The sequence below is a fragment of the Callithrix jacchus genome, chromosome 7 (genome assembly GCF_049354715.1).
Source record: "Callithrix jacchus isolate 240 chromosome 7, calJac240_pri, whole genome shotgun sequence".
Lineage (NCBI taxonomy): Eukaryota > Metazoa > Chordata > Mammalia > Primates > Cebidae > Callithrix > Callithrix jacchus.
Window position 1 is genome coordinate 17,673,532 of NC_133508.1, and position 26,337 is coordinate 17,699,868.

General features: G+C 41.2%; 1 protein-coding gene across 1 annotated transcript in view; it reads right to left on the reverse strand.

The window, feature by feature from the left end:
- The window catches only part of CUBN (cubilin), a 281,789-nt gene that overhangs the window by 16,572 nt on the left and 238,880 nt on the right, over positions 1 to 26,337 (reverse strand). The window contains exon 60 of the mRNA XM_035306864.3: positions 12,100 to 12,308. Within this exon, the coding sequence (XP_035162755.3) occupies positions 12,100 to 12,308 (209 nt within the window). The remainder of the gene's footprint in view (positions 1 to 12,099; positions 12,309 to 26,337) is intronic.

Consider the following 26,337-nt stretch of genomic DNA (forward strand, 5'->3'; position numbering starts at 1 on the left):
ACCCACTACCTTACCCTCTGCACCCACTACCTTACCCTCTGCACCCACTACCTTACCCTCTGCACCCACTGCTAGCTTACCCTCTGCACCCACTGCTAGCTTACCCTCTGCACCCACTGCTACCTTACCCTCTGCACCCACTACCTTACCCTCTGCACCCACTACCTTACCCTCTGCACCCACTGCTACCTTACCCTCTGCACCCACTACCTTACCCTCTGCACCCACTGCTAGCTTACCCTCTGCACCCACTGCTACCTTACCCTCTGCACCCACTGCTACCTTACCCTCTGCACCCACTACCTTACCCTCTGCACCCACTGCTAGCTTACCCTCTGCACCCACTACCTTACCCTCTGCACCCACTACCTTACCCTCTGCACCCACTACCTTACCCTCTGCACCCACTGCTAGCTTACCCTCTGCACCCACTGCTAGCTTACCCTCTGCACCCACTGCTAGCTTACCCTCTGCACCCACTACCTTACCCTCTGCACCCACTACCTTACCCTCTGCACCCACTGCTACCTTACCCTCTGCACCCACTGCTACCTTACCCTCTGCACCCACTACCTTACCCTCTGCACCCACTGCTAGCTTACCCTCTGCACCCACTGCTAGCTTACCCTCTGCACCCACTACCTTACCCTCTGCACCCACTACCTTACCCTCTGCACCCACTACCTTACCCTCTGCACCCACTACCTTACCCTCTGCACCCACTGCTAGCTTACCCTCTGCACCCACTGCTAGCTTACCCTCTGCACCCACTACCTTACCCTCTGCACCCACTACCTTACCCTCTGCACCCACTACCTTACCCTCTGCACCCACTGCTAGCTTACCCTCTGCACCCACTGCTACCTTACCCTCTGCACCCACTACCTTACCCTCTGCACCCACTGCTACCTTACCCTCTGCACCCACTGCTACCTTACCCTCTGCACCCACTACCTTACCCTCTGCACCCACTACCTTACCCTCTGCACCCACTACCTTACCCTCTGCACCCACTACCTTACCCTCTGCACCCACTACCTTACCCTCTGCACCCACTGCTAGCTTACCCTCTGCACCCACTGCTACCTTACCCTCTGCACCCACTACCTTACCCTCTGCACCCACTGCTACCTTACCCTCTGCACCCACTGCTACCTTACCCTCTGCACCCACTACCTTACCCTCTGCACCCACTACCTTACCCTCTGCACCCACTGCTAGCTTACCCTCTGCACCCACTACCTTACCCTCTGCACCCACTGCTACCTTACCCTCTGTACCCCCTGGCACTCTGGCCCCAGCTGCTCTGATCTCTTTCCTAGGTGATCAGTGCAGCCTCCCACGAAGCCCCTGATTCTACTCTTGTTTCTCTTTATTCTCAAAATGTCAGCCAGAGGATATTGTTAAAGTGAAGTCAGACCAGGTCAACACTCTGCTGAAACCCTCCTAACTGCTTCCCATGCACTCAATAGAACAGCCAAAGCCATCTCAGTAGCCTTCTCTCCTCTCCTGCCTCTGACCTTTCTGATCTAATTTCTTTTTCTTTTCTTTTCTTTTTCTTTTTCTTTTTCTTTTTCTTTATTTTTTTTTTTTTTTTTTTTTTTTGAGACAGAGTTTCACTCTGTTGCCCAGGCTGGAGTGCAGTGGTACGATCTCAGCTCACTGCAACCTCCGCCTTCTGGGTTCAAGCAATTCTCCTACCTCAACCTCCTGAGTAGCTGGAATTACAAGTGTATGCCACCACACCTGGCTAATTTTTGTATTTTTAGTAGAGATTTGGTTTCACCATGTTGGTCAGGCTAGTCTCAAACTCCTGACCTCCTGCTCCACCCACCTCAGCCTCCCAAAGTGCTAGGATTACATCAGGTGCATGAGTCACTGTGCCTGGCCCCTGATCTAATTTCATATTGTCTCCACTTTGCTCATTCCACTTCTTGAGCCAAACCAGGCATGCTCCTGCTCCCTGGGTATGGCATTTGCTGTTCCCTTTGCCTGGAATGCTCTTCCCTATATATCCACATAGTTTGTCCTCCTACATTCCTTCAGGTTTTTACTCAGAGACCCCCAACTTGGCCAGGCATGGTAGTGCATGCCTGTAATCCCAGCTACTCGGGAGGCTGAGGCAGGAGAATCCCTTGAATCTAGGAGGTTGACGTTACTACAGTGAGCTGAGATGGTGCAAATGCACTCCAGCCTGGGTGACAGAGCAAGGCTGTCTCAAAAAAAAAAAAAATGATATCCCCAACTCAATAGCGGGTTCCTTACATAAACTCTCCCAACATTCCCATCTCCTTTCCTGCTTGATTTTTCTCCACAGCAAGTATTACCTTCTATATACGACGTATTTAACTTTTATTTATTTATTTTTTTGAGATAAGGTCTCACTCTGTTGCCTGGGCTGGAGTGCAGTGCTGCAATCATAGCTCACTGCAGCCTTGAATTTCTGGACTCAGTGGTCCTCCCACCTCAGCTTCCCAAGTACCTGGGACTATAGGTGCATGCCACCATGACTAACTAATTAAAAAATCATTTCAGGCCGTGTGTGGTGGCTCACACCTATAACCCCAGCACTTTGGGAGACTGAGGTGAGTGGATCACAAGGTCAGGAGATCAAGACCATCCTGGCTAACACGGTGAAACCCTGTCTCTACTAAAAATACAAAAATATTAGCCATGCATGGTGGCACATGCTGCAATCCCAGCTACTTGGGAGGCCAAGGCAGAAGAATTGCTTGAACCTGGGAGGCAGAGGTTGCCATGAGCCAAGATTGCACCACTGCACTCTAGCCTGAGTGACAGAGCAAGACTCCATCTCAAAAATAAAAAAATAAATAAAATAATTTTAGAGATGCAGTCTTGTTATGTTGCCCAGGCTAAACTTATTTCATTGTCTTTCCCTCAGAAGAGAATACAGATTCTATGAATGCTCAGATTTCTGTCCTGCTTACTATGTTCCCAGTTTTTAGAAAAGTGTCTGCACATAAAAGGCACTCAGTAAATATCTAAGAAATAAGTGCTTTGATTCCTCTCTCCCACTAGCCCTCCCAAAACTGATATCTGTGAGCCTTCTTTACCTCAGTGTTTCAAGCCTACAACTTCAGTCATCTCTGATTCTGCTCTCTTCACTCCACATTCACTCCATTCTACCTTCCAAATATACCCCAGCAGGCCCCATCTCCAGATGATCACCATTGTCCTTCACCTCTTCCCACTGAAACATCTTCTTAGTAGACCTAATGCCAGAGCAGCCAGTGTTCTCCACTGCAAACTCCAATCAGATGATGCTCCTGCTCTGTCTAAAATGCTCCGGCAGGTCCCCATCACACCTAAAGTAAAACTCCAGCTCCTTGCTATGGTCCACAAGCCCCAGATGGTCTGGCCTGCATCTCACTGCTGGCTGTACCTTTTTCATCCCAGGAGCACTCCTGCCCACGGCCCTGCTCCCACCACTCTTCCTGCCTGGAGACGGGAGATGTCTTTCCTCAGCTGAAGCTGAATCTGAACAGCTAAGGACTCCCTGTCATGAGCCCTCAGCTCACATGTCACCTCCTCAGAGAGGCCAGTGTTATCAAATGGTGCCCTCCCCCAGCGTCATCCTGTTTTATTTTCCTATTATAATCCAAACTGATCTTATTTAGTGTTGCTTTGCTTTTTCCGGTCTCTTTCCCAACAAGAATGTAAGTGCCATGGGTGAGGACATGGACTCTGTCTGACTTCTTCACTGTGGTATCTGTGCCAGCACCCAGAACAATTCCCAGCCACCGCAGCCTTCTAGAAACAGCCATCAAAGTAGCAGGTTCTTGGATTTCTCTCAAACACATAACTAGAAAACGTTTGTTTTCTTCTGAGCAATCTTCATTGTATTTCTAGTATCCGTGTGTATCTAACTCCAAATATTAAATTCATAACAGAGCTATGATGTGTTCAAGGCCTCAGAACAGCCACGACCAGGACCACTGACATTCTAAAGTGTTAGGATTCTGTAAAACACGAACGGCTAAACCCAGTCATTTCAGAAGAAAAAGAAATGGACCACTAGATGGCACTGTCTTTCCAAACTTAAACATGATTTTAGTTTGTTGAGAATTAGAAGACACTCGAGTTTTCTCATCTTCACCGACTTGTTTCACAGAAGAGCACATTTGCCAAGTTTTAGGTCATGGACTTTTTCTGGTAAACAAGTTAAAACTTCATGATAATCACTGCTGTCTTTATAATCACATTTATATTAGTAAGCGTTTTTATTCTGAGACCTGTGTGCCAGGCCTCTGTGCTAGGTCCCGTCTGTGTCTTGAAGGTCTCAAATGGCCTTATACACCCTTTCTAGACCTTCAAGACACAGATCTCCTCATGAACAAAGGAGAGTGAAGGTCTATAAATTAAATATATATATATATTTAATTTATATATATATTTATAAATATATTTATAAATATATATATATATGTGTGTATATATGCATATACACTATGTATACACATAAATATGGGTCTATATAAATTATATACAAAATAGAGAAAAATACGTGCTACAATAAAAGAATGGAAGTGTATCCTGACAACACACGTGATGGAGACAGGCATTTGGACTGGCCCTTAACTGTAAGTAGAGACCGTCAGACCTACAAAAGACGAAGGGTGCCCCGCACCGTGGCTCACACCTGTAATCCCAGCACTTTGGGAGGCCGAAGCAGGCAGATAATGAGGTCAGGAAATCGAGACCATCCTAGCTAACAAGGTGAAATCCTGTCTCTACTAAAGAATACAAAAATCAGCCAAGTGTGGTGGCATGCACCTGTAGTCCCAGCTACTTGGGAGGCTGAGGCAGAGGTTGCAGTGAGCCAAGATCATGCCACTGCACTCCAGCCTGGTGACAGAGTAAGACTCGGTCTCAAAAAAAAAAAAAAAAAAAAGAGGAAGGGTATCCCAGCGGGACAGACATGAGTGCCAGACCATGGAAGTGTGAAATGCATGCCACATTCTGACCCCCTTCACCTGGCCTGGGGCTGGGATGAGAGAATAGGAGAAACAGCAAACAAAGCTGTGAGTTCCATACATTTCATGCCAAGGATCCAATCCCATTAGATGCAAGATCAGATTTGGGTTTTAAATGGGTAACTGATCAATGTGGAGGAAGGTATGAGGTGGAGGCCAGGGCCGGATGGAAGGAAATGGCATACGTCCCTGGCCGATGCTGGTGCTGTGTTAGTTCATTCAATGCCACAGTAAGATTGCTCCTAAGTGAGCTGAAATAGCTTGTGGCCTCAGGATAACTGACATTGGAGGCTCTAGACTCCAGTGCGACAAACCCAAGATCTGTATCTGCTCTCTTGTTCTCTGGTAACAACCTCCACTACAAAGTTTTGCCAGGTTGCCCCACAGTGCACTGCAGGGTGTCCTACACAGTGATGAGGAGGGGGAATCATATATAGATTGGGATAGGAACCGTGCCCTTAGGAGCGGGATATGAATGAATGGTGCCTTTAGGAGCTGCACCATCATACACAGCTTCCGGCCGCATTCTGGGAGCATACATTTCCTGGCACAACTGCGTTGGACCTGGAGCTTGAATTATGTCCTAAGTCTTGTGGATGTGGGTAAGTGCTGAGAAGAATGCTGTATTTTCTTGACCTTTAGAACTCTGATTGTTTCAGAATCTGCTAAGGATCCTGAAGCCACTGTACAAATAATTTAGTGACAGGCAGGCTCTGCTACAGCCACAGCAACATCCTGCCCTTCACCCAGCCGTGGACCTGAGAACCTTTTTTGGATTTTAATTCCTGTGAATGTTTAATGCACAAGGGCAATAGACTTTGATACTGGACTACAATTCTTTTTGAATCTAATAATTTTATAGATTAATTTCCTTAGGACTTTATCTTTTAATATTTCCCTGGGAATTTATCACAGGAGGATTTTGATATTCTTACTCGGAGCATCTTAGAGTATTTTCACAAATTCTTTGATCTTATTTCAGAACCTCTGACGGGGTCTGTTGGGCAACATGTCAGGGCATAATTCAGTATGGGAAGAAGAATAGAGAGTGACTTCGCAGGTTTGGGGCTAAACTCTGACCCATTTCAGAATCTTCTGGGGAAAAAAAACATTATACTAGTCCCAGTTGTCTCAGAAAAAGCCACAAAGAAGCAATGACTAGAATCAGTTCTACTAGTGCAGGAGTTTCCTGGTATTGTTTTCTAGAATCTCAATGTTCTTTTCTAGTTCTTGGAGCAATGTCTAGAATATAGTAGGTATGCTAATTAACATTGCTTGAATGAAAGAATCAGGCCCAGCCCGGTGACTCACACCTGTAATCCCAGCATTTTTGGAGGCCGAGGCAAGTGGAACCTGAGATCAGAAGATCGAGACCATCCTGGACAACATGGTGAAACCCCATCTCTACTAAAAATTCAAAAATCAGCTGGGCATGACGGCACATGCCTGTAGTCCCAGCTACTTGGGAGGCTGAGGCAGGAGAATCGCTTTGAACCAGGGAGACGGAGACTGCAGTGAGCTAAGATCGTGCCACTGCACTCCAGCCTGGGCAACAGAGGAAGACTCAGTCTCAAAAAAAAAAAAAAGAATAGTAGGTACGACCTCATATGGATAGGAACATGATGCCTTCCGTAGACTGCTGATCCTTTCCCCAAAGATGGACAGCCCCCACTTTGGCTCCAGTGGCTGACACAAACTGAATGGTTAAACCCAGCGCGTTAAGTCAGACCTTCTCACTGAGGTCCATACCACCCCATAGGCAGTGTTCTGCACAAGTGAGGGGTTTGTTGGGTCATCACTATAATTTGGGGCTATAACTAGCATTTACTCATTCACAGGACAGTTTTTACAAAGTGAAGATTTATGTTCCACTTAACTTTTGAATGTCTTATCAGACATTTGTGTAAAAAAAAAAATCTGTTTAAAATTATTTGATCCCAGAACCTAAATCCATTTTATATATTAACACAAAAATAGTTTTGCACAGTTTTGATATGTACCAAATTTTCAGAAATACAATTATTGTGTAAGATGAAAGAAGGCTGTACTTTGGTTGAGAAATGTTTGTTTTGAGTTTTTCCACTATTTTGGAAATTCATATTGCAGATGGTGATGCTGCTATTGGCATGTGAGTTGCAAATACAACCCACCCATATTTGTTTAATTTTATACTTTTTATTCACCGCCATTCCACATATAAAAGGAACCTATTTTATTACCTGACTTTACATAGCGGTGTTAGAGTATTTACATATGTAAATATATACTATTTTATATACTTTCCTTTTTTATTTCTCCTTTCCATTGCCTTTAGGATACTTTTTGAAATTACATTATGGGTTGGTTATAGTATAGATGACATTCACTTCAGGTGGGAAAGGAAGCTTACAAAACATTGGCTATGAAGAGGGGCACTGACACCCATAATACAAGCACTTTGGGAGGCCGAGGTAGGTGGGTCACCTGAGATCAGAAGTTTGAGACCAGCATGGCCAACATGATGAAACCCTGTCTCTACTAAAAATACAAAAATTAGCCGGGCATGGTGGCACGTGCCTATAATCCCAGCTACTCAGGAAGCCGAAGCAGGAGAATTGCTTGAACTTGGGAGGCGTTGGTTGCTGTGAGCGGAGATCGTGCCATTGCACTTCAGCCTGGGTGATAGGAATGAAACTCCATCTCAAAAAAAAAAAAAAGAAAGAAAAAGAAAAGAAAAAAGGACCACTGCTGGGGTTGAGGAAAAACTGGACACTGTTAGGATGAGGACATCTCTCTGCTGGTTCCATATTTCCTGGTGGAAAACGTCAGCTAGGGTCACGCTCCTAGCCCCTCTGCTGCCTGAGTCACTGCTCACCCGACAAGTGACAACGAAGAAGCTGGACATGAGAGGGTGTGGCTCACAGCCTCTCCCGCCCTTCTCCATTTTGGCAGTCAGCCTCCCACAAGAAGCATGCTTTTGTGATGTTCCTCTTAATTTTGTAAAGGATAACAAAAGAGAATGAGTTTCTGTTCATTTTGTAAATCGCAGTCAGCCATCCCCTCTAGGAAGCCTTTCCTGAACCCCCAAATGAAGCCAATCAGAGCCTCTTCTGCTCTGCCCTTCTACATTCTTTTTTTTTTTTTTTTTTTTTTTTTTTTTTGAGATGGAGTTTCGCTCTTGTTACCCAGGCTGGAGTGCAATGGTGCAATCTCCGCTCACCACAACCTCAGCCTCCGGGGTTCAGGCAATTCTCCTGCCTCAGCCTCCTGAGTAGCTGGGATTACAGGCACGTGCCACCACGCCCAGCTAACTTTTTGTATTTTAGTAGAGACAGGGTTTCACCACGTTGACCAGGATGGTCTCGATCTCTTGACCTTGTGATCCACCCACCTCGGCCTCCTAAAGTGCTGGGATTACAGGCATGAGCCACCATGCCCGGCCCTATATTGTTTCTATTTGTGATTTTTATCATACAACATGTTATACAATGTAACAAAAATGTCCATTATTTAAAGTTATTTTATTTTTACTTGAAATGTAATTGTTTAAGTGAATATGATTTGTTTACATGTCAGTCTCTTACACTTTCCTGACAGCTCCTCAAGAAGCTTGAACTCCTCAAGATATGTCTTTAACTCTCTACATCTCCAGTGATGCTGGTACAGGGCCTGGCACATACCTTTGCCAACTAACTCCTTCTGCAATGGATGTGATGTGGATTTCAACAGAGACCACTCAGTGAAATGCACAATTAACTAGGTGATTTGGTTACCATAATTACTCTCCAAGTCAACCCTTTCACAAACAGGACAGAATTATGAATGAATAATGGACTTGGTATGATTTTACTTGTATATCTACCACAGAGTTCAGTTAAATTAGCTTTTCTAAAAAGTGATTTGATCATAATCTCTAAAAAAAAAACTAAAAGGAATCAAATGTCCTATTTATCACAGAAAAATCTCTTTAATAAAGAAACCTCCAAGCTCCCCATTCCAAGGGTTGTTCTTTGATCTGACAGTTTACTGGTACTTGGAAACATTGCCAGCTGAAGGAAATTGCTTTTCCAAAGGGGAAAACAAGAATAGTTCTGAACAGAATTTATTTGAAAAAAAAAAAAAGATATTTTATTTTGAAGCAAGAAAATAACTCCTTGTTTTTGATGTTGCAGTTTCTGGCCTGAATGAATTATGGAAATTCAGACCATAACAAGCTGTTTTGATGACATTATCAAATCACACTCCATAAAAATGGATCTTGAGAGTAAATCCAATCTCCTAACAGAACCATCTTCAAAACATTCTATAAGAATGTAAAATTGTAATTTTATATGTAAATCCATTCTTTTTAGTTTCTACGGAAAATAAATTTCATAGTGCCCATGCCTATTTGGAATTACTCCAAGGGAAAAACATGGGTGGGGGGTAAATTTGTTTACCATTGATGTCAGGCACGGTGCTGAACGCTCCAGTACACATCATTTTAACCCTCAAAACTGCCTTTCACAGGAGGTACTATTAGGAGATTTTCAAGAAAAATAGATGAAGTGATGAGGAATCGAGGAGATCAGGAAATTTGTCTGACAGCAAAATTGGCTTTGAGTCTCCATACTGTCTGTCTCTAAACCTGATTACCTTTCTGTAAAACCAAGGGATTCAGCTTTAGGACTGCTCTAGTCACTTTGGTCTCTCTCCGCTTTTTTTTTTCTGAAGTGTTTCACGGTGTTGTGCAATCACGGCTCACTGCAGCCTCGACCTCCTGGGTTCAGGAGATCCTCCCACCTCAGTCTCCCGAGCAGCTGGGACCATCGGCGCATACCACCGCACCCAGATAATTGTTTTGTATTTTTTGTAGAGAAGGGTTCTCACTATGTTGGAGGGCTGGTCTCAAACTTCTGGGCTCAAGCAATCTGTCTACCTTTTCCTCCCAAAGTGCTGGGATTACAGATGTGAGCCACCACACCTCCTGGCCAGGTCTCATTTTAGAAAAGGAGAATTCGACTTGAATTGACCTTCCTTGTTATCTTTAGTCTTTCATGAACTTCTCTGATCCCATTTCTGTGCCAATACTTTATCAAAATGACTGTCATCCAATGGAATGAGGCTGGTCTGTATCTTCACCTTTCTTGGCCTCTAGCTGACCGTTTACTAGTACTGACCACCCATGCTTTGTAAAAGACTCCCCTTCCTCTTGACTTCAGGGATACTACACGATTCCTGGTCTTCACATTTATTTCTTCATGATGCATCTGTTTCTTTTCCTTTTGCCCTCTCCAACTGCCTCCCTGGATACCTTTCCTGGAGCTGAGAGCCTGACCCTCTGAATCCATGTTGACTCTCTCTAAGAAAGCATCCTTTCTCCTGACATAAGGAAAGCTCTTCGCTGCATCTCCCTGTTCGTGGAGCTGCCTTCTCATTGAAGCTCCATTCCACTTCTGCCCACTGCAGTCCCGCTTGTCTGTCTTGCTCTCACCAAAACCACACTGTTATTTTTCTGGTCTCCCAGCCTTAGCCCTTTTCATAGTAAAAACATAAGCATACAATTAAGAGCTCAAATCGGTTTTCCCTCCACACATTTTCCTTCCTTTTAAAACAATTTTCTTAAAAGTTAAGACAATCCTAGAGCTTAAGTGTCTCTTGCATCCCTCTTGCCGTCTCTGCCATGGCTGCTGGATTAGACCCATCCCTGATCCGGGTCTAAGAGTGACATCCCCACCTAGCAGAGACCTCTCCTGGGAGCCCTCCCAACCTCCTCTCCTTCCACTTCCCACAGCTGCTGATTTCAGGTTAGTCTTCGCTAGCTACCGTTCTCATCACATCGCTCATTGGAAAACCTTATTTTCAGCCACTCAAAGTCTAAAGTCACGAGTTTAGGATCCTTTGTAATCTCAGCATTTCTCTACGTAGGCCGCCTTATTTCTTGCTACTCTTTAGAACTTTTCTGCTTCAATATAGCCAGCCTCTTTACTCTTTCAAGAACAGGCATATAAAAAGTTCTCCGCCTTTTTGAAAACGTTCACCTTGCCTGAATTCTCTCCTGACGAGTAAGTTTTCCCTCACTCTACCAAGTGTTTCTTGGTCATGCCAGAGTTTCATCAACTTTCTTTCCTTTTGAGCTTGCACACTGCTTCAGGCTTGCATCGAATGCCTTCACCAGCGCTTAAATGCTTACTATCCTGAACTGTGCATTGTTAATGTGCATGCGTCATCCCATAATTTTCCAATCAGACCTAAGCTCCTCATAAATAGAAATCTTGCAAACTTTTTTTTTTTTTTGAGACAGAGTCTTGTTCTGTCACCCAGGCTGGAGGGCAGTAGTGAGATGTTGGCTCACTGTAACCTCCGCCTCATGGGTCCAAGCGATTCTCCTGCCTCTGCCTCCCTGGCAGATGGGATTACAGGCACCCGCCACCATGCCCAGCTGATTTTTTGTATTTTTAGTAGAGATGGGGTTTCACTATGTTGGCCAGGCTGGTCTCCAACTCCTGGCCTCAAGTGATCTGCCTGCCTCAGCCTCCCAAAGTGCTGGGATTACAGGCGCAAGCCACCATGCCCAGCATCAATTTACTTTTTTTTTTTCTCTATCTCTTCACCTTGTGATCTGCCCACCTCAGCCTCGCAAAGTGCTGGGATTACAGGTGTGAGCCACCGTGTCCAGCCCTCAATTTACTTTTAATGGGATTTCAGAACCATTTTCCTATCTAAACATAATGTAATAAGCAAATCTACAAGCCTAAGACATAGTCAAATTAAGAGGTGATTATCTGTGTCACTGACGTTATTGTTTACTTTAGGATTTGCCAAAGGTCCTTTGAGTATCGCTCTTCAGAAAACCGACCTTCTCATAGATTGTCTCTTGCAAGACATTGATGAATAGGAGACTTTAATGCTAATGTTAGTAGTCAGTCAAACAAAATATTTGAGTCACCCATATTAAAGATTCATTTAATATGAAGATAGAGCATCTATAATATTAAATGTTGCATCATTGAAGAACGGGTCATTTTAAAAAGCAGTAGTACCTGTACTCACAATTTTCAGGACTTCCTGTAATGATATAAACTGGAATACACTATATTAGAGTCTGGGAAGATTAGGTTCTGTAAAAAAAATAAACCAGGCTTACCTTTACATAATCATAAAGGCATCTTTGCCTAGTACTTGCTGCCTCCAGAGCAAATGTATTGAAGGTGAGGTTAATTAGTTTGTTTACAGGTGCAATTATGATCCATACACAGTTTAAATTCTTGTCGTACATTCCATTTGAATCAGAGTCAGGAGAGACAAAAGTATTATTTGAATCTGTCAGGTAACCACCACATCCTTGCTGAGGCCCTGCATTAAAACAAAGGCACATCACGGTGTGGACCAAACAGAACAGACCTCACGTGTACATGGAGGGTTTTTAAAAGAACATAGTTTCCATTTTCTGTCACACTCTGAGAACATGATCAGATCATTCCCTCCTAGGCTCCCTCCCTTCCTCCTGTCCTCCTGTCCTCCTGTCCTTCCTCCCTCCCTCCTTCCCTCCCTCACTTTTCTTCCTTCCTTCTCCCCACACCCCGTCCTATCCCTCCTTCCCTTCCTCCATCCCTCCCTTCCTCCCTTTTCTCTTCCTTCCCCCTCACCCCACCCCACCTCTCCACCCCTCCCTTCATTGCTCCCTTCTTTTCTTCCTTCCTTCCCCTCCCTCCCTCCCTCCCTCCCTCTTTGCTTCCATCGCAGAGCCTTCAGGTGTCTCCTTCTTACTCATAGAGCTGCTGAGAGAAGTGGGAAAACACATGGGGTTCTATATGCATTTTTGGAACTGCTGATGTGATTTACTGAACATTTTCCTAACCTTGAAAAATCCAATTTCATACAAAATCAAGCACTTTGCATAATAAAACTGGTGGAAAATGTGCATGTTTTACTCTTATGTTCCACTTTTATGAACACTGTCAGACTGAAAACTGAATTTATGAAGAATTTACCCAACACACCAAGAGCACCGCTGCCAACAAATCTTTTATTTACATAGTGTGACAGAAAGAGGCTGAGTGGCGTTTAACACCCCAGTCCAGTTTATACTCAGCCACACTCTATGTTTAACTTTTTCTTTTCCAGAACATGAGAAGCTAAAGAAAAAAATCTTTATGGAAGAAAAAGGCCTTCTTTGAGATAATGCAGAAAAATGTTATAATGCAGAATAAAAATACAGAGGAGAGATAAAGAATAATCTCAAGATCATTACACGGTCTACCATGAAAGAATGCAGAAAACAATCCTCAGAACATAGGAGCTAGTTTTGTCTACTCCACGGCCTCAGCAGACAGCTCAGAAATGACTGAAGAAGAGCATAAAGGGACGAACAATGTATTGACAATTTTGAAAGAAATGGTGAGGACGAAATAAGCTCAAAGTAGGGCTACTTGTTCTTACTGGGAACAAGGATTCAACGGTGCTGAAAGTCATGTCTGTAAAGCCTGCATTCTACACAAATATAGGTCATTGCTAGTTCCAAAGTTAAAGTTCACTGGGATTCGCCTTCAATCTACTTTTCTCATGCCATTTTCCTCTCACAGTGAAGAGACTGCTTTCAACATGAGGGCATGCTGAGATTGTGGACTTGGACCTTGGCAGGAAACATGAACAATGGTGGCTCTCCTCAACTCTGACTGGAAATCCAATGGATAGCAAATGTGCAGGGTGACTTTCGTTACAGGTCCATTACTTAGTAGGTCAGGCTTGGCCCGTCCATGGCTTCTAAGTCAGGTGAAACTATAGAGTATTTGCACAATCAGACATTTCCCGAAGTTGAAATGCTTCCAAAGGCCCAGTCCCTGATATTCACAGATGGCATCTAGGACAAAATTATTCTGAAACGTCAGCAGTACGCAGTGCAGAACCACACACTGCTAATGATTGTGCTCATCTGAAATGGGCCCGCAAACTAAAGAGAGAGTTGGAGTTTGTGGAGTTTGAGCAGCTTGGATTCCAGTGTGAACTGACTGTTACTTAAAGAAACCACTTTAGTTTATTGCCATGCGTAGTACAGAAGAACAATGACTGAAGGTATGAATGGATTATTTATTACATATTGCTTTAATATTCAAGGAAGTATATTTAGTATTTAAGAAGAAAAAGAAAAACGATGGTTCATTAATAGTGATAAGACATAGATGAACAATGATGACACAATTTAGGAAATGATGTATGTCAGTCACTCTCTGATGACACACCCTGTGCCCAAGAACAAATGTCACTCGAACTATCTTCCCTAAATTGAAAATATCTCTCTCATAAAAAAGAGCCATTTCTTCAGAGAAAATAAATGTTTTGGCTAAAGAAATATTGGAAATATAACCCCATAATAAGCAGCGAGATCCAGGTCTAAATCTGCTTAATTAAAAGTCAGTAACCGGATCCTAAATGATTACCCTCCAATGACTAAACCTCAGAATGAAGCCCAAGCCAGATCAATCTGATAAGGGAAAAATAGCTACATTCCCTAGGATAAAACATCTTGAAGACTTCAGTGGAGTTAGATTCATTTTTAAGTCATTATTTGGAGAACTGACATTTTTGTGGCTTACATTCTGTGTGGCTGACATTTTACTGAGGTTGTCTGGATAGTATCTCTGCCTGTCTCTGGAGACCACTACCGAGAAGGTGCACAGCAAGCTGTAAGAGCAGATACAGACTGGCTTGACTTCAGGAGCTTTCCTGTTTCCAGCAAGCCACCTGTGGCTTTAGGCTGCAGCTGGAGGAAGCTTTAATGGAAACTACAGGAAGCAGAATACAAAGGCATTTAAAATTAATGCCTTAGGGAACTGCGGACACACCTAGACAGCTTCTTTTCTACCTCACAGGGATGCAGGGCTAGAACTGCATTATCCTTTTTTGGAATCAACCTCACTGTGATTTTAAAAGCTGCAGATATAAAATTGCCCCAAAGCAGTGTATTCATGCAAAAACATTCAACTAGGTTTCAGATGAACCTGTTTTGTCTTTTTCTCTTAAAGTAAACAGTGTTTATTATTTTACTCCCTAATCTCCAATGTGTACAATACTTTAGGTATAGTACTTAAGTTATACAGGAAAAAATTAGCAGTTTTTGTAATGAGGTTTTTTTATTGTTTTGTTTTAGTAGCGCCACTCAATTGGACTCACTTTAGTTATCCTAATTTCAAACCCAGCTTAATCTAAATTAAAATGTGTGTTTAGTGAGGTAATATTTAGGAATCATAAAACTAAAAGACTCGTAATTTACTGAAAGAAAGGTAATTTCAGCAAGCTAATCAGTAGCTATAGTTAATAGAAAAAGAGCAATAAAGAGTATAAAGAACTTAGGAGAACGAAAATTTTATCATTATCTTTTAATTTATCTTGCATTATTTAGATATCACTGAAAATGCTCCATGTATACATCATTAGTCCCAGGGCACTTCATGAGAATCCTTCTTTCCAACTTGGACATTTAAAAATTAATTTACTTAGCAAAATGACATGATCATGTCAGTTACATTGAAAAAGGATTTGACAAAATCCAACACATATTCATGATAAAAACTCTTGGTGAACTAGGAATAGAAGAGGAATTTCTTGACTTGATAAAAAGCATCTGCAAAACCCGACAGCTAACAGTATACTTCATGCTGAAATACTAAATGCTTTCTTCCTAAGATCAGAAACAAGGCAATGAAATTTATTTCACAATCCTCTAACTCAGCATAGTGTCAGCATTCTTACCAGAATAAAGTAAGAAAAAATATTTACTGTTGAAAACAGTGAGTTCCAAATTTCTCTTCAGAGAATCAGTATGCCTGCATGTTCAGTTTCTGTGTTGTTTTCCATTTTAAAGTTTAGCTTCCTCATTCTCTTCCTCTCCTTGCCTCTAGTTTCAGTAAACAACCTTCCCACCAGCTCTAATCAGTAGTTCATATCTGTACCCCTGGTCACCTGTTCTGTCCTGAGTCATCCTGGTCACTGGCTCTGACCTGAGTCACCTTTAGTCACCTGTTCGGTAACCGTCTTTCCTGCCGAAAATGCTCACCCTGCTACTCTGGCTCATATCCCTACTCTCTTTAAAATAGCCAATCAGAATTAGCTTAGACTGTGCAGTCCAACCTTAGCCAAAAGGGGAATGATACAGCAGTAAGGGTGTCCTGCATCAGGGATAAGACCCCTCCCATTCCCTTGTTCAGGTGTGGTCTTGCCATTGTTCCATCTGCAAGATGCACCCTTCTATAGAAATAAAAATTGCCTTGCTGAGAAAATTTATGTTCAAGTGCTATTTCTTTTGCAGCACCAAAAATTTGCTTCTAATATATATATATATATATATAGACTGAAAAGGAAAAAATAAAATTGCCAGTTTTGCAAGTGACTATTATCTGTAGAAAATGCAAAGGAATATAGAAAAATATTCTTAGAACTAATATGTGAGTTCAGCAAGAACTCAGGATAAAGGAACAATACACACAATCAATCAAATTTTAATATACTAACCATTAACATGTGGAGACCAAAAAATTACCATTTATAATCATTCCAAAGAAAATGAAATATTTAGGTATACTTAACGAAGCATACACAGGCTTATGTGATGAAAATTATAAAATAATGAAATAAATAAAAGAAGGCCTCAATAAATCTAGAAACATACATGTTCATGGATTGGAAAACTCAACATAGTAAAGACATCAATTTTCCCCAAATTGATGTATAGATTTAATGCAATTCCTACAAAAATCTCAGCAAGGTTTCTCTGCAAACATAAAAAAAAGTTTAATTTATTTTTGTTTTAGGATAGGGTCAGGCTGGAGTGCAGGGGTGTGATCACAGCTCCCTGCAACTTTGAAACCCTGGGCTCAAGGGATCCTCCTGCCTCAGCCTCCCAGTTAGCTAGGACTATAGGAAAGCATCACCATGCCCAGCTAATTTTGTTATTTTTGGTGAAGACCAGTTCTTGCTCTATTACCCAGGCTGGTCTTGAACTCCTGGCATCAAGGGATCCTCCCACCTTGGCCTCTCAAAGCTCTGGGATTACAGGCATGAGACACTGCACACAGCCTTTATTTTAAAATTCATATTGAAAGGCACAGGCCTTCTAATAGCTAAAACAATCTTCACAAAGAAAAATGAAGGGGAAGGAATCACTCCACCTGATATTAAGGCTTACCATGTAGCTTTAGTAATCAAGACAGCGTGATATTGGTGAGGAGTTAGACAAATAATCAATGGAATTGAATAGAAAACCCAGAAACCTACCCACACAAATATGTCCAACTGATTTTTTTCAAAGGTGACAAAGCAATTAAATGAAGGAAGGACAGCATTTTCAACAAATGGTGCTAAAGCAATTGGACATCCAGAGGCAAAAAATTGATTTCCACCTAAATCTCAGTTCTAAACCAAAATGAGCTCAAAATGGATCAGACACACAAATGAAAAATGTAAAATAATAAAACTTTTAGAAGAAAACAGCAGAAAAACCCCTAAGACCTTGAGGTAGACAAATAATTCTTAGATTTGGTACCAAAAACATGATCCATAAAAGAAAAAGTTGATAACCTAAACTTCAACATTAAAAACTTTTGCTCAGTGAAAGGCTAATATAAGGCAAGGAAATGAAAAGGCAAGATATAGACTTGAAAATAACATTTGCAAACCACATACTGACAAAGAATGATTATTGATAGTAGATAAAAAGTTCTCAAAACCCAAAAGTAGAAAAATAAACAATTCAATTAGAAAATGGGCAAAAGATATAAATAGATATTTCACCAGAGAATAGATATAAGAATGACAAAAAAGCACATGAAAATTGTTCACCATTAGGGAAATGCAAACTAAAACCACATGAGATGTTAATACACACCCACCAGAATGGCTAAAACAAAATTAAATAACAACAACAGCAACAATAACAGTACCCTACAATGAGATGACCAGGGCAGGAATGGAGATCCCCAGTTATAGAAAGCAATGACTTCCTAACCAAAATAATGAAACCAGAGCATAATGGAATAGCATGTAAAATCCTGAATAGAAAGAAATGCCAAACTAGAACTCTATGTTCAGAGAAATAATCCCACAAAATTTAAGAAAATCAAGTCATTTTTGAAAAACAAAAAAAACTTTTAATCAAAGGATCTCCAATAAAAGAAACACAAAAGAGAGGTCTTCCAAAAGAAATAAATTGGCCCCATATTGAAGCATAGAATTTCAGAAAGAAAAGAAAAATAGCATCTGAAATTTTATATGATTAATAATTGTATAAAACAATAAAAGTTTTGTGTACCTAATATGTATGTAGAAATAAAATACTTGGCATACATAGCACAAAAGACAGGAAGTGGGTAAATGGATTTAAAATGTCCCGAAGTCCTTGCATTGATTATAACATGAAAAAGTATTAATTTTAAATTAGATTTTAAAGTATCAACGTTGAATATTGTAATCTCTAAGGTAACTACTGAAACAAGAGTAACAAGATGTATAAACAATAATTTTATAAGGGGAGTAATAAAAATGTGATTAATTTTATAAAGAAAGGATAAAGGAACATAAAAAAAGAGGTGGGACAAATGAAACAAATGGCATAAAGGTCTATTTAAAACTAATAATGTTAGTAATTTTATCAAATATAAACACATTAAATTCTCCAGTTGAAAGACATGGCCAAACAAAAACCAAATATATTCTTCAAGTTAGAGAAAAGTTGAAAATAAAGGGGTTTAAAAATATATAATGCAAATATGAACCTAAAGAAAGCTATGGAAGTTATACCAAATCAGAACAAGAAGAAATTAAGGCAAAAGGCATTTAACAACATTGTTACAGGCTGGGCGCTGTGGCTGAAGCCTGTAATCCCAGCGCTTTGGGAGGCTGAGGCGGGTGGATCACGAGGTCAAGAGATCAAGACCATCCTGGTCAAAATGGTGAAACCCCGTCTCTACTAAAGATACAAAAAATTAGCTGGGCATGGTGGTGCGTGCCTGTAATCCCAGCTACTCAGGAAGCTGAGGCAGGAGAATTGAACCCAGGAGGCTGAGGTTGCAGTGAGCCAAGATTGCGCCATTGCACTCCAGCCTGGGTAACAAAAGCAACACTCTGTCTCAAAAAAAAAAAAAAAAATTGTTACATAATGGTACAAGTCAATCCACCAGAAAGATATAATAATTATACATGTATATGTGCCACATTACATGGCTTCAAAATAAAAAAGAGCAAAACTCTAGCCAAGATGTTCTACTGAGCTTCTAATGCTCTTATCTGACTACCTAGTAAACACTAGCTGGATATCCTAAAGGTACCAAATTCTCCAGACAAAGCCCAACATTTTTATTATTTCATTCTTCAAAGCACTGTCCTCTCCTAGTGATTTTCTATTTGAATAGTGGTGTCACAAGATATTGTCCAGAAATCTTAGAAGCAGTATTATTTCTTTTCCCCAAGCTGCCTCTTTCAAATGGAACACTGTTATTGATTTAATATATTGAGAACTTCTTCTTTCAATCCCTTTATTTTCACAGTATCACTGCTCTTATCATCCCATGCCTAAACTACTGCAATACTTTCCTAATTTTTCCCTGGAATGCTGCTTCAAAACATCATTCCCCCAGGTGCTGGGATGTGCTTTCTAAAATAAATCTGACTAGATCATAGCACTCTCCAGCTCAAAACAATTACTTACTGGCTCCCCTTTGCTCATGATACAGAGCCCTCCATGTCCGGCCTTTGCCTGTCTCTCCTGTCTCAGCACCTATTTTTCTCTACCTTATGCTCCACACCACTACCAATGTGCAGCTTAGTGGGCATCCCTTGAAATGGGATGCACCCGTCACTTTGTACATGTGTTTTTCTTCTCCATAGATTATCCATTTTCCCAATGAATGCTTTTTTTTTTTTTTTGAGGCAGAGTTTCACTTTGTCACCCAGACTGGAGTGAAGTGGTGTGATACTGGCTCACTGTAACCTCCGCCTCCCAGGTTCAAGTGATTCCCCTGCTTCAGCTGCCCAAGTGGGTGGGACTACGGGTGTGTGGCACCAGGTGCACTAATTTTTGTATTTTTTGATAGAGATGTGGTTTTACCATGTTGGCCAGACTAGCCTCAAACTCCTGACCTCAGGTGATCTGCCTACCTCAGCCTCCCAAAATGCTGGGGTTACAGGTGTGGGCCACCATGCCTGGCCAGTGAACACCTTCTCATCCTTCCAAAATAATACTATTTATAGCTAAAATTTCTTGCATGCTAAATGAGTGACAAGTATTTTCTAATTTAATCATCACTGAACGTTATAAGGTTGTTACAATTAGTGTTCCCTTTTCACAGATAAAAAAAAGACACAGAATGGATAAGTAAATTGTCCAAGCTCAACCTCATTAAGATTTACAAACTGAGCTTGATTCTGGAATGTGATGCTCCGAGTTTACACTCTTACCCATTGCACCATAATTCAGGTCTCACATTCTCTGAGGTGCACCCTCTAACAACCCTGTGTCCTTTCCTACGCTGAACATCCAGGTACCATAGATTTATTCTTTTGTGCCTCCAATGCCCTTCACATACACTTCTGTTAAAAACCATCCCTGGGTATTTTTATTAATTGCCACAGAGGCAATGAAGGCTTATTTAAAAAATCATGACTTTGGGGAACAGTCAAACCTAGTTCAAAGCTTAGCTTTACCTCATACAAACCCTTTGACTAAAGACAAATTCCTTAATCTCTTGAATTCTTTTTTTTTCCTTTGTAAAATGGTGTAATTCCTGTCTCATGGGGTAGTTCTGAGGATTCGATGAAGTAATATATGTCAAGCAGCTCATGCTATATCTGGCAGGGGACAGACTCAGGGACAGGCAGTCATTTTCACGATGCCCTGGGATTTCCTGACAAGTCTTTACTTGCAAGCAAGCAAAATGTACAGCTACACATAAAGTTAACAGGCTTTTCATATATTAGGATGAAGAAAACAACACAGTCCCACTATTTTATATCTTAACAAATCATTTATAACAGAATGTTTCAAAATTTTTATTGCTGACTGCATATATTTTGTTTTTATGTTTCTGGGAATACTGTATCAAAGCCAGGCTGATCTGAGTAAGGAGGATGATGATTATAAGGAATTTATGGGTACAAATAATTTACCCCCCAATAACTAGTTACCTGTGACAAAACTAGGTTGCGTCTTGTGTTTCAGATTACACAAAATGAGTGCTGCTTCTCAGCACTTGTTCTCTTCAATGTTTTTCAAAGTGCTGTCTTATATATAATGTACATTAACTCATTTGTATCACTCAGTTTTGTCTCCACAATATCATCTGGTTTTATTTTAACAAGGACAGCCCTACCTTTTAAGACCAGAAGTGGCAATCTAGTCATGGGGGGGCGGGCCACAGACGCCAGTGTTGAAATACATTTATTAAGAACCTTTCCTTTCTTCTTGCTGATTTGGTATTTAACTCCTGTCTACTCGCTTTTGTATAGTTTTGGTGAGCTAAGAATTTGTTGGTTTCTTTATCCCATTCCCACATTCTCAGCTCCACAAAAAAACCTTTCCCAATAAAACCCACAAAGAATTACCTGACGATAACCTTGTCTTTGGCATCATCCCTCAAGGGAAGTCTAATCACCAGTAAAAGTGACAGGGCTTAAAAAGGGCGGAAATAAGCTTAGTTGGTTTTTTTCTTTAAATGGGTTTACAGTTTCAGCTCATCTCATTCTCAGGCTTCATCACAGCGAACAAATGACATTAGAAAACCAGAAAAATAACATTCCTGGGTTGCTTTCGAGTAATACCCTCATTATTGCTAAACTAAGAGTTATTTGATCAGTGATTTATTGAATTATTCAAGTTATAATTCAACTTCCTGATTGCATTTGTGCTTCTAACAGTAACATGAGCTGACAGCTTCAATCAGGCTGCTAAGAGGTACCTAGAGACACATACACATATACTTTTAATGACATTGATGTTTTAAAAGTTTATTCTTGCATTGTTTAGACATTTTAGAAGGCCTTACAAAGTTTAAATTTTACACCAAAACCAGGAATCTTAAAAATAAGTAGAGGCAGAAGTCTGAATTGGACATGTTAGATTTTTTTCCATTTGTTGTGACCGTATTTTCTGTCTTTGTGGCCATGGACTCTTTTCAGCTTTCTGTCTCCTTCTTTCTTCTCTGTTTCCTTCTTTTTAAAATCCCCCTCAATTTCCTCCTGCCACTCCCAACTATCTTCCTTAAGCGTATTTGAGAGACATTTTCCAGATGTTAAGGTAACAGGCAAAAATCCACAGGCGACAAACACGGATGACCTAAACATTAAGTGTAATCGGTATTCCTCATTCTCTGAGGAAGAAAGTGATTCAATTTACCTCCCTGTGTAGAGCTTAATCAACAGTCATACAAACCAGGACTGAATTATGAGAATGAGCTGAATCTAGATAAAACTTAATGTCTACTATATGGTATATTATTGTATCTCCTTAGAAAATATGATTTTAAAGTAGGCACAATTTATCCATTTATTCTGTAAATCACTCATGGACAATATTGATGGAGCAACAATTGTGCACCAGGCCTCCGCAAGGCCTGAGGATTGAATCAGAATGTAGCTTTTTATTTCACATTTAAGTTATAAAATGTACTGTAGGATTGGACGGCTAGGTGCAAAGTGGGTAGGACAGAACAAGCAATCACTGTAGCAGGACGCTGTCCTGTTAAGAATGTTGAGCCCTGCCAACCCCACCCTTAGTCACTCCCCAACCTTGGAAATAGGGTGAGGGGGGATTGAAAATTTGGGACTTCTGTATTACTTTCTAATACAGAGAGTCTTTCACTCTGACAGCTAAGGTGTTTCTAGAAATAAGCTGCTTCATCCCTATCACATTCTTAAAAGATAAACAGCTGTAACACTTCAAATTGATCAGTTTTTTAGTAGATAAAAATTGAGTACCAAAATGTTATCAGACTTTTCTAAAGCCACATCACCAGGCAATGACATCATGCATAAATCAGCTCTTTCCATCTAGCCATATTTCATTTCTCTTTTCTTTTCTTTTCTTCTCTTTTTATATTTTTTGAGATGAAGTTTCCCTTTTGTTCCCCAGGATAGAGTGCAATGGTGTGATCTCTGGTCACTGCAACCTCTGCCTCCGGGTTCAGGTGATTCTCCTGCCTCAGCCTCCTGAGTGGCTGGGTTTACAAGCAGTTGCCACCATGCCTGACTAATTGTTTGTATTTTTAGTAGAGACATGGTTTAGCCATGTTGGCCAGGCTGGTCTCAAACTCCTGACCTTAAGTGATCTGCTTGCCTTGGCCTCCCAAAGTGTTGGCATTACAGGCGTGAGCCACTGTGCCCAACTTATCTGGCCATATTTCTACATTTATTGGTCTGTAATTCATTCTGTCCTTGTCATATATGTGCCTGGGTATTTTTGCCTTGGTCTCTTAGCAAAGGTCTCTAAGTATGACCTTAATGCAACCTGACTTCTTCTCCACGTGACAAATATCCCAGGTGGAGGAAGACAGACAGTGGCCCTCATTGTTAGCATGTGTGCTCAGGGCAACAGGGGCTGGCTGGGAGCTTTGATTCCAGCCACTGCCACCACTTGTCCCCGAGTGTGTGTCTTCCCCACCTGTCTTCCTGTGCTGTCCTGCAGTGGGGCACTCCTCACTTTCTCCTTGGCAACTAATTGAAATGCCTGCAGACCTCACATCTAGTAGGGCCAAGTTCCATTTTTTACACTGGAGTTTTGCTAAAGTGTTATAGAATACATCATTTTAGCAAAAAATGAAACCACAATAGTAAATAAATAGGTTTACCAAAAGCCCCTGATCTAACCCTATGTGGAGAAGTTTGCTGTGTAGTGTGGTGAGCATACTGTGAATAGACTGAGCAACTCTCTGGTAGGAGACCCATTCAGGAAGACGAACTGGACCCTCTGAAGGTTAAAATCATGTTTGCAAGTGTGAAGTGCTTTGCGTAGAACACATATAAGCAGAGTCAAGGCTGGAGCCGACCGTACTGGTAAAGGAAGGGCAGTAACTAATAGACATTAACAGAACAGAAGGCACTTAAGTTAGCTCAACCATCAGGGAAGATAGTGTGGCAATTCCTCAAGGATCTAGAACTAGAAATACCATTTGACCCAGCAATCCCATTATTGAGTATATACCCAAAGGATTAGAAATCATTCTATTATAATAACACACGCACTCCTATGTTTATTGAGGTACTGTTCACAATAGCAAAGACTTGGAACCAATCCAAATGACCATCAATGATAGACTGGACAAGGAAAATGTGGTACATATACAGCACGGAATACTACACAGCCACATAAAAGGATGAGTTTATGTCCTTTGCAGGGACATGGATGAAGCTGGAAACTGTCTTTCGCAGCAAACTAACACAAGAACAGAAAACCAAACACTGCATGTTCTTACTCATAAGTGGGAGTTGAACAATGAGAACACATGGACACAGGGAGGGGAGCATCACACACCGGGGCCTATTGGGAGGAGAGGGGCAAAGGGAGGGAGAGCATTAGGAGAAATACCTAATGTAGATGACGGGCTGATGTGTGCAGCAAACCACTGAGGCACGTGTATACCTATGTAACAAACCTGCGTATTCTGCACATGTATCCCAGAACTTAAAGTATATTAAAAAAGCATCAGTTCTGCCTACAGGGCATGCCCACTTAGCCAAATCCACAGAACCAACAGCTTTTTAAACTTCATAGGAGCACAGAAGCCTGATGCAAACTATGAACTCGGTTAAGAAAAATGCTCAGATTTGCAGATTATTTCAGAGTTTCACAGATTGCTGCAGCCCAGTGTGATCATTTTGCTGGGTGTCAGCCATTCAAGATCAATTATTCATATAGTGTTAGAGCACCTGGGGGAAACAGGAGGACACGCTGACATTGCAGTTAGAGAGGCGCTCCTACTTGCCAAATGTGCTTTCTCCTTACCTTACATCCCATGCACACGGGCCTCCAGCAGCAGAAGTTCCATGGAAAAAAGAGATCCAATTTCACTACACATTTAGTAATTAGCAACTAGGGGATAGCTGCCTCAAATTTACTGTGACTCACTAGCAATACAAATATAATAAATGCCCAAGGCAAAATTAACCTAATAGTCACATAATTACATAAGCCAGGCTCTTCACTGACTTCTGAAAAATTGAAGCAGATGTACATAAAGCATTGCCAAGTGTGTAATCTAAATAGCAAATCTGTAAAACCCTACTTAGCGTTTTAGTGAAGATTGAAACAGAAATGTCACAGACTAAAACGGTCTCCTCATCACATTAACTATTTACTAAGTGAAGATATTGTTTTCCAGGCTGAACAAACAGCCTTGGAAATGAAAACTCACTATCCAGCCCACAAAGTTACCTTCCCTCTCTTTAGGGGAAGGACAGGGTGGTTTTACGTAAATGAGCTGGAGGTGAGAAGCCAAGTTTAAATGTTTTCATCCAGATCTATAACTAAAAACCTCTATAAACCCTACAATCAAACTATTCTTACTGTTCCTTCCCCTTTCCTCACCACAAACAACGAAAACCTAAATGAAACAAAATTTAAAAGTTCTGTACAATGATCAATAAACTTGTCAGTGTGATGGGGAAAGCTTTGTAAGACCACTACAACACAAAACTGGAAAACTTAGGTTTCCACTTAAACATTAGCAGCAAAGAGTAGTTACGATGACTTCTAAAGTACTTCCAAGTAGCTGATGGCATTTATACAGATGAAAAAGAGGCAAAAATCATTTTCATGAAATACAGGGGTAACAACACGCTGGCAAGGAATTCCATTTCTGCATTCTCCACTTAAACCTTTTCCCTAACTGTGGCCAGAGGAAAACAGTAAGTGACTGTTAACTGTTCAGTGATTCATGCATAGACAATGCTTCTGACAGTTTAAGATTTTTCCTTCTGTTAAATCACAATAAGTCTAAAACTGTCTTCTTTGTGGCTTGGAAAGACATCGGAATTTAATGAGGCTAGGGAACCCTGGCTCACTTGAGAGGCTTCATGCAGATGACAGCAGTAAGGAGAATTAACACGATAATTACCATTTTCTTGTGAAAATATATTAGGAAAAAGAAAACTTTAAAGGTAGCAAAGCAAATATAGACATATGCCATTTGGTCTAAAGTCTGTGCTAAAGGCAAGAATATATCCCTTTTTTGTGCAAAAAAAAAAGTCTCCAAAGGAAAATTAATTTTTCTTTCAAAATAGCCTTCTGCTGTTGTATGCTGCTTTGCTTACACAATTCTATTAAGGTAACACTCTGACTGCCCGTGAGACTTGCTTTGAAGCTACTGTTGAGACAGTTAAGTAGGGGAGATGGCAAAGGGAT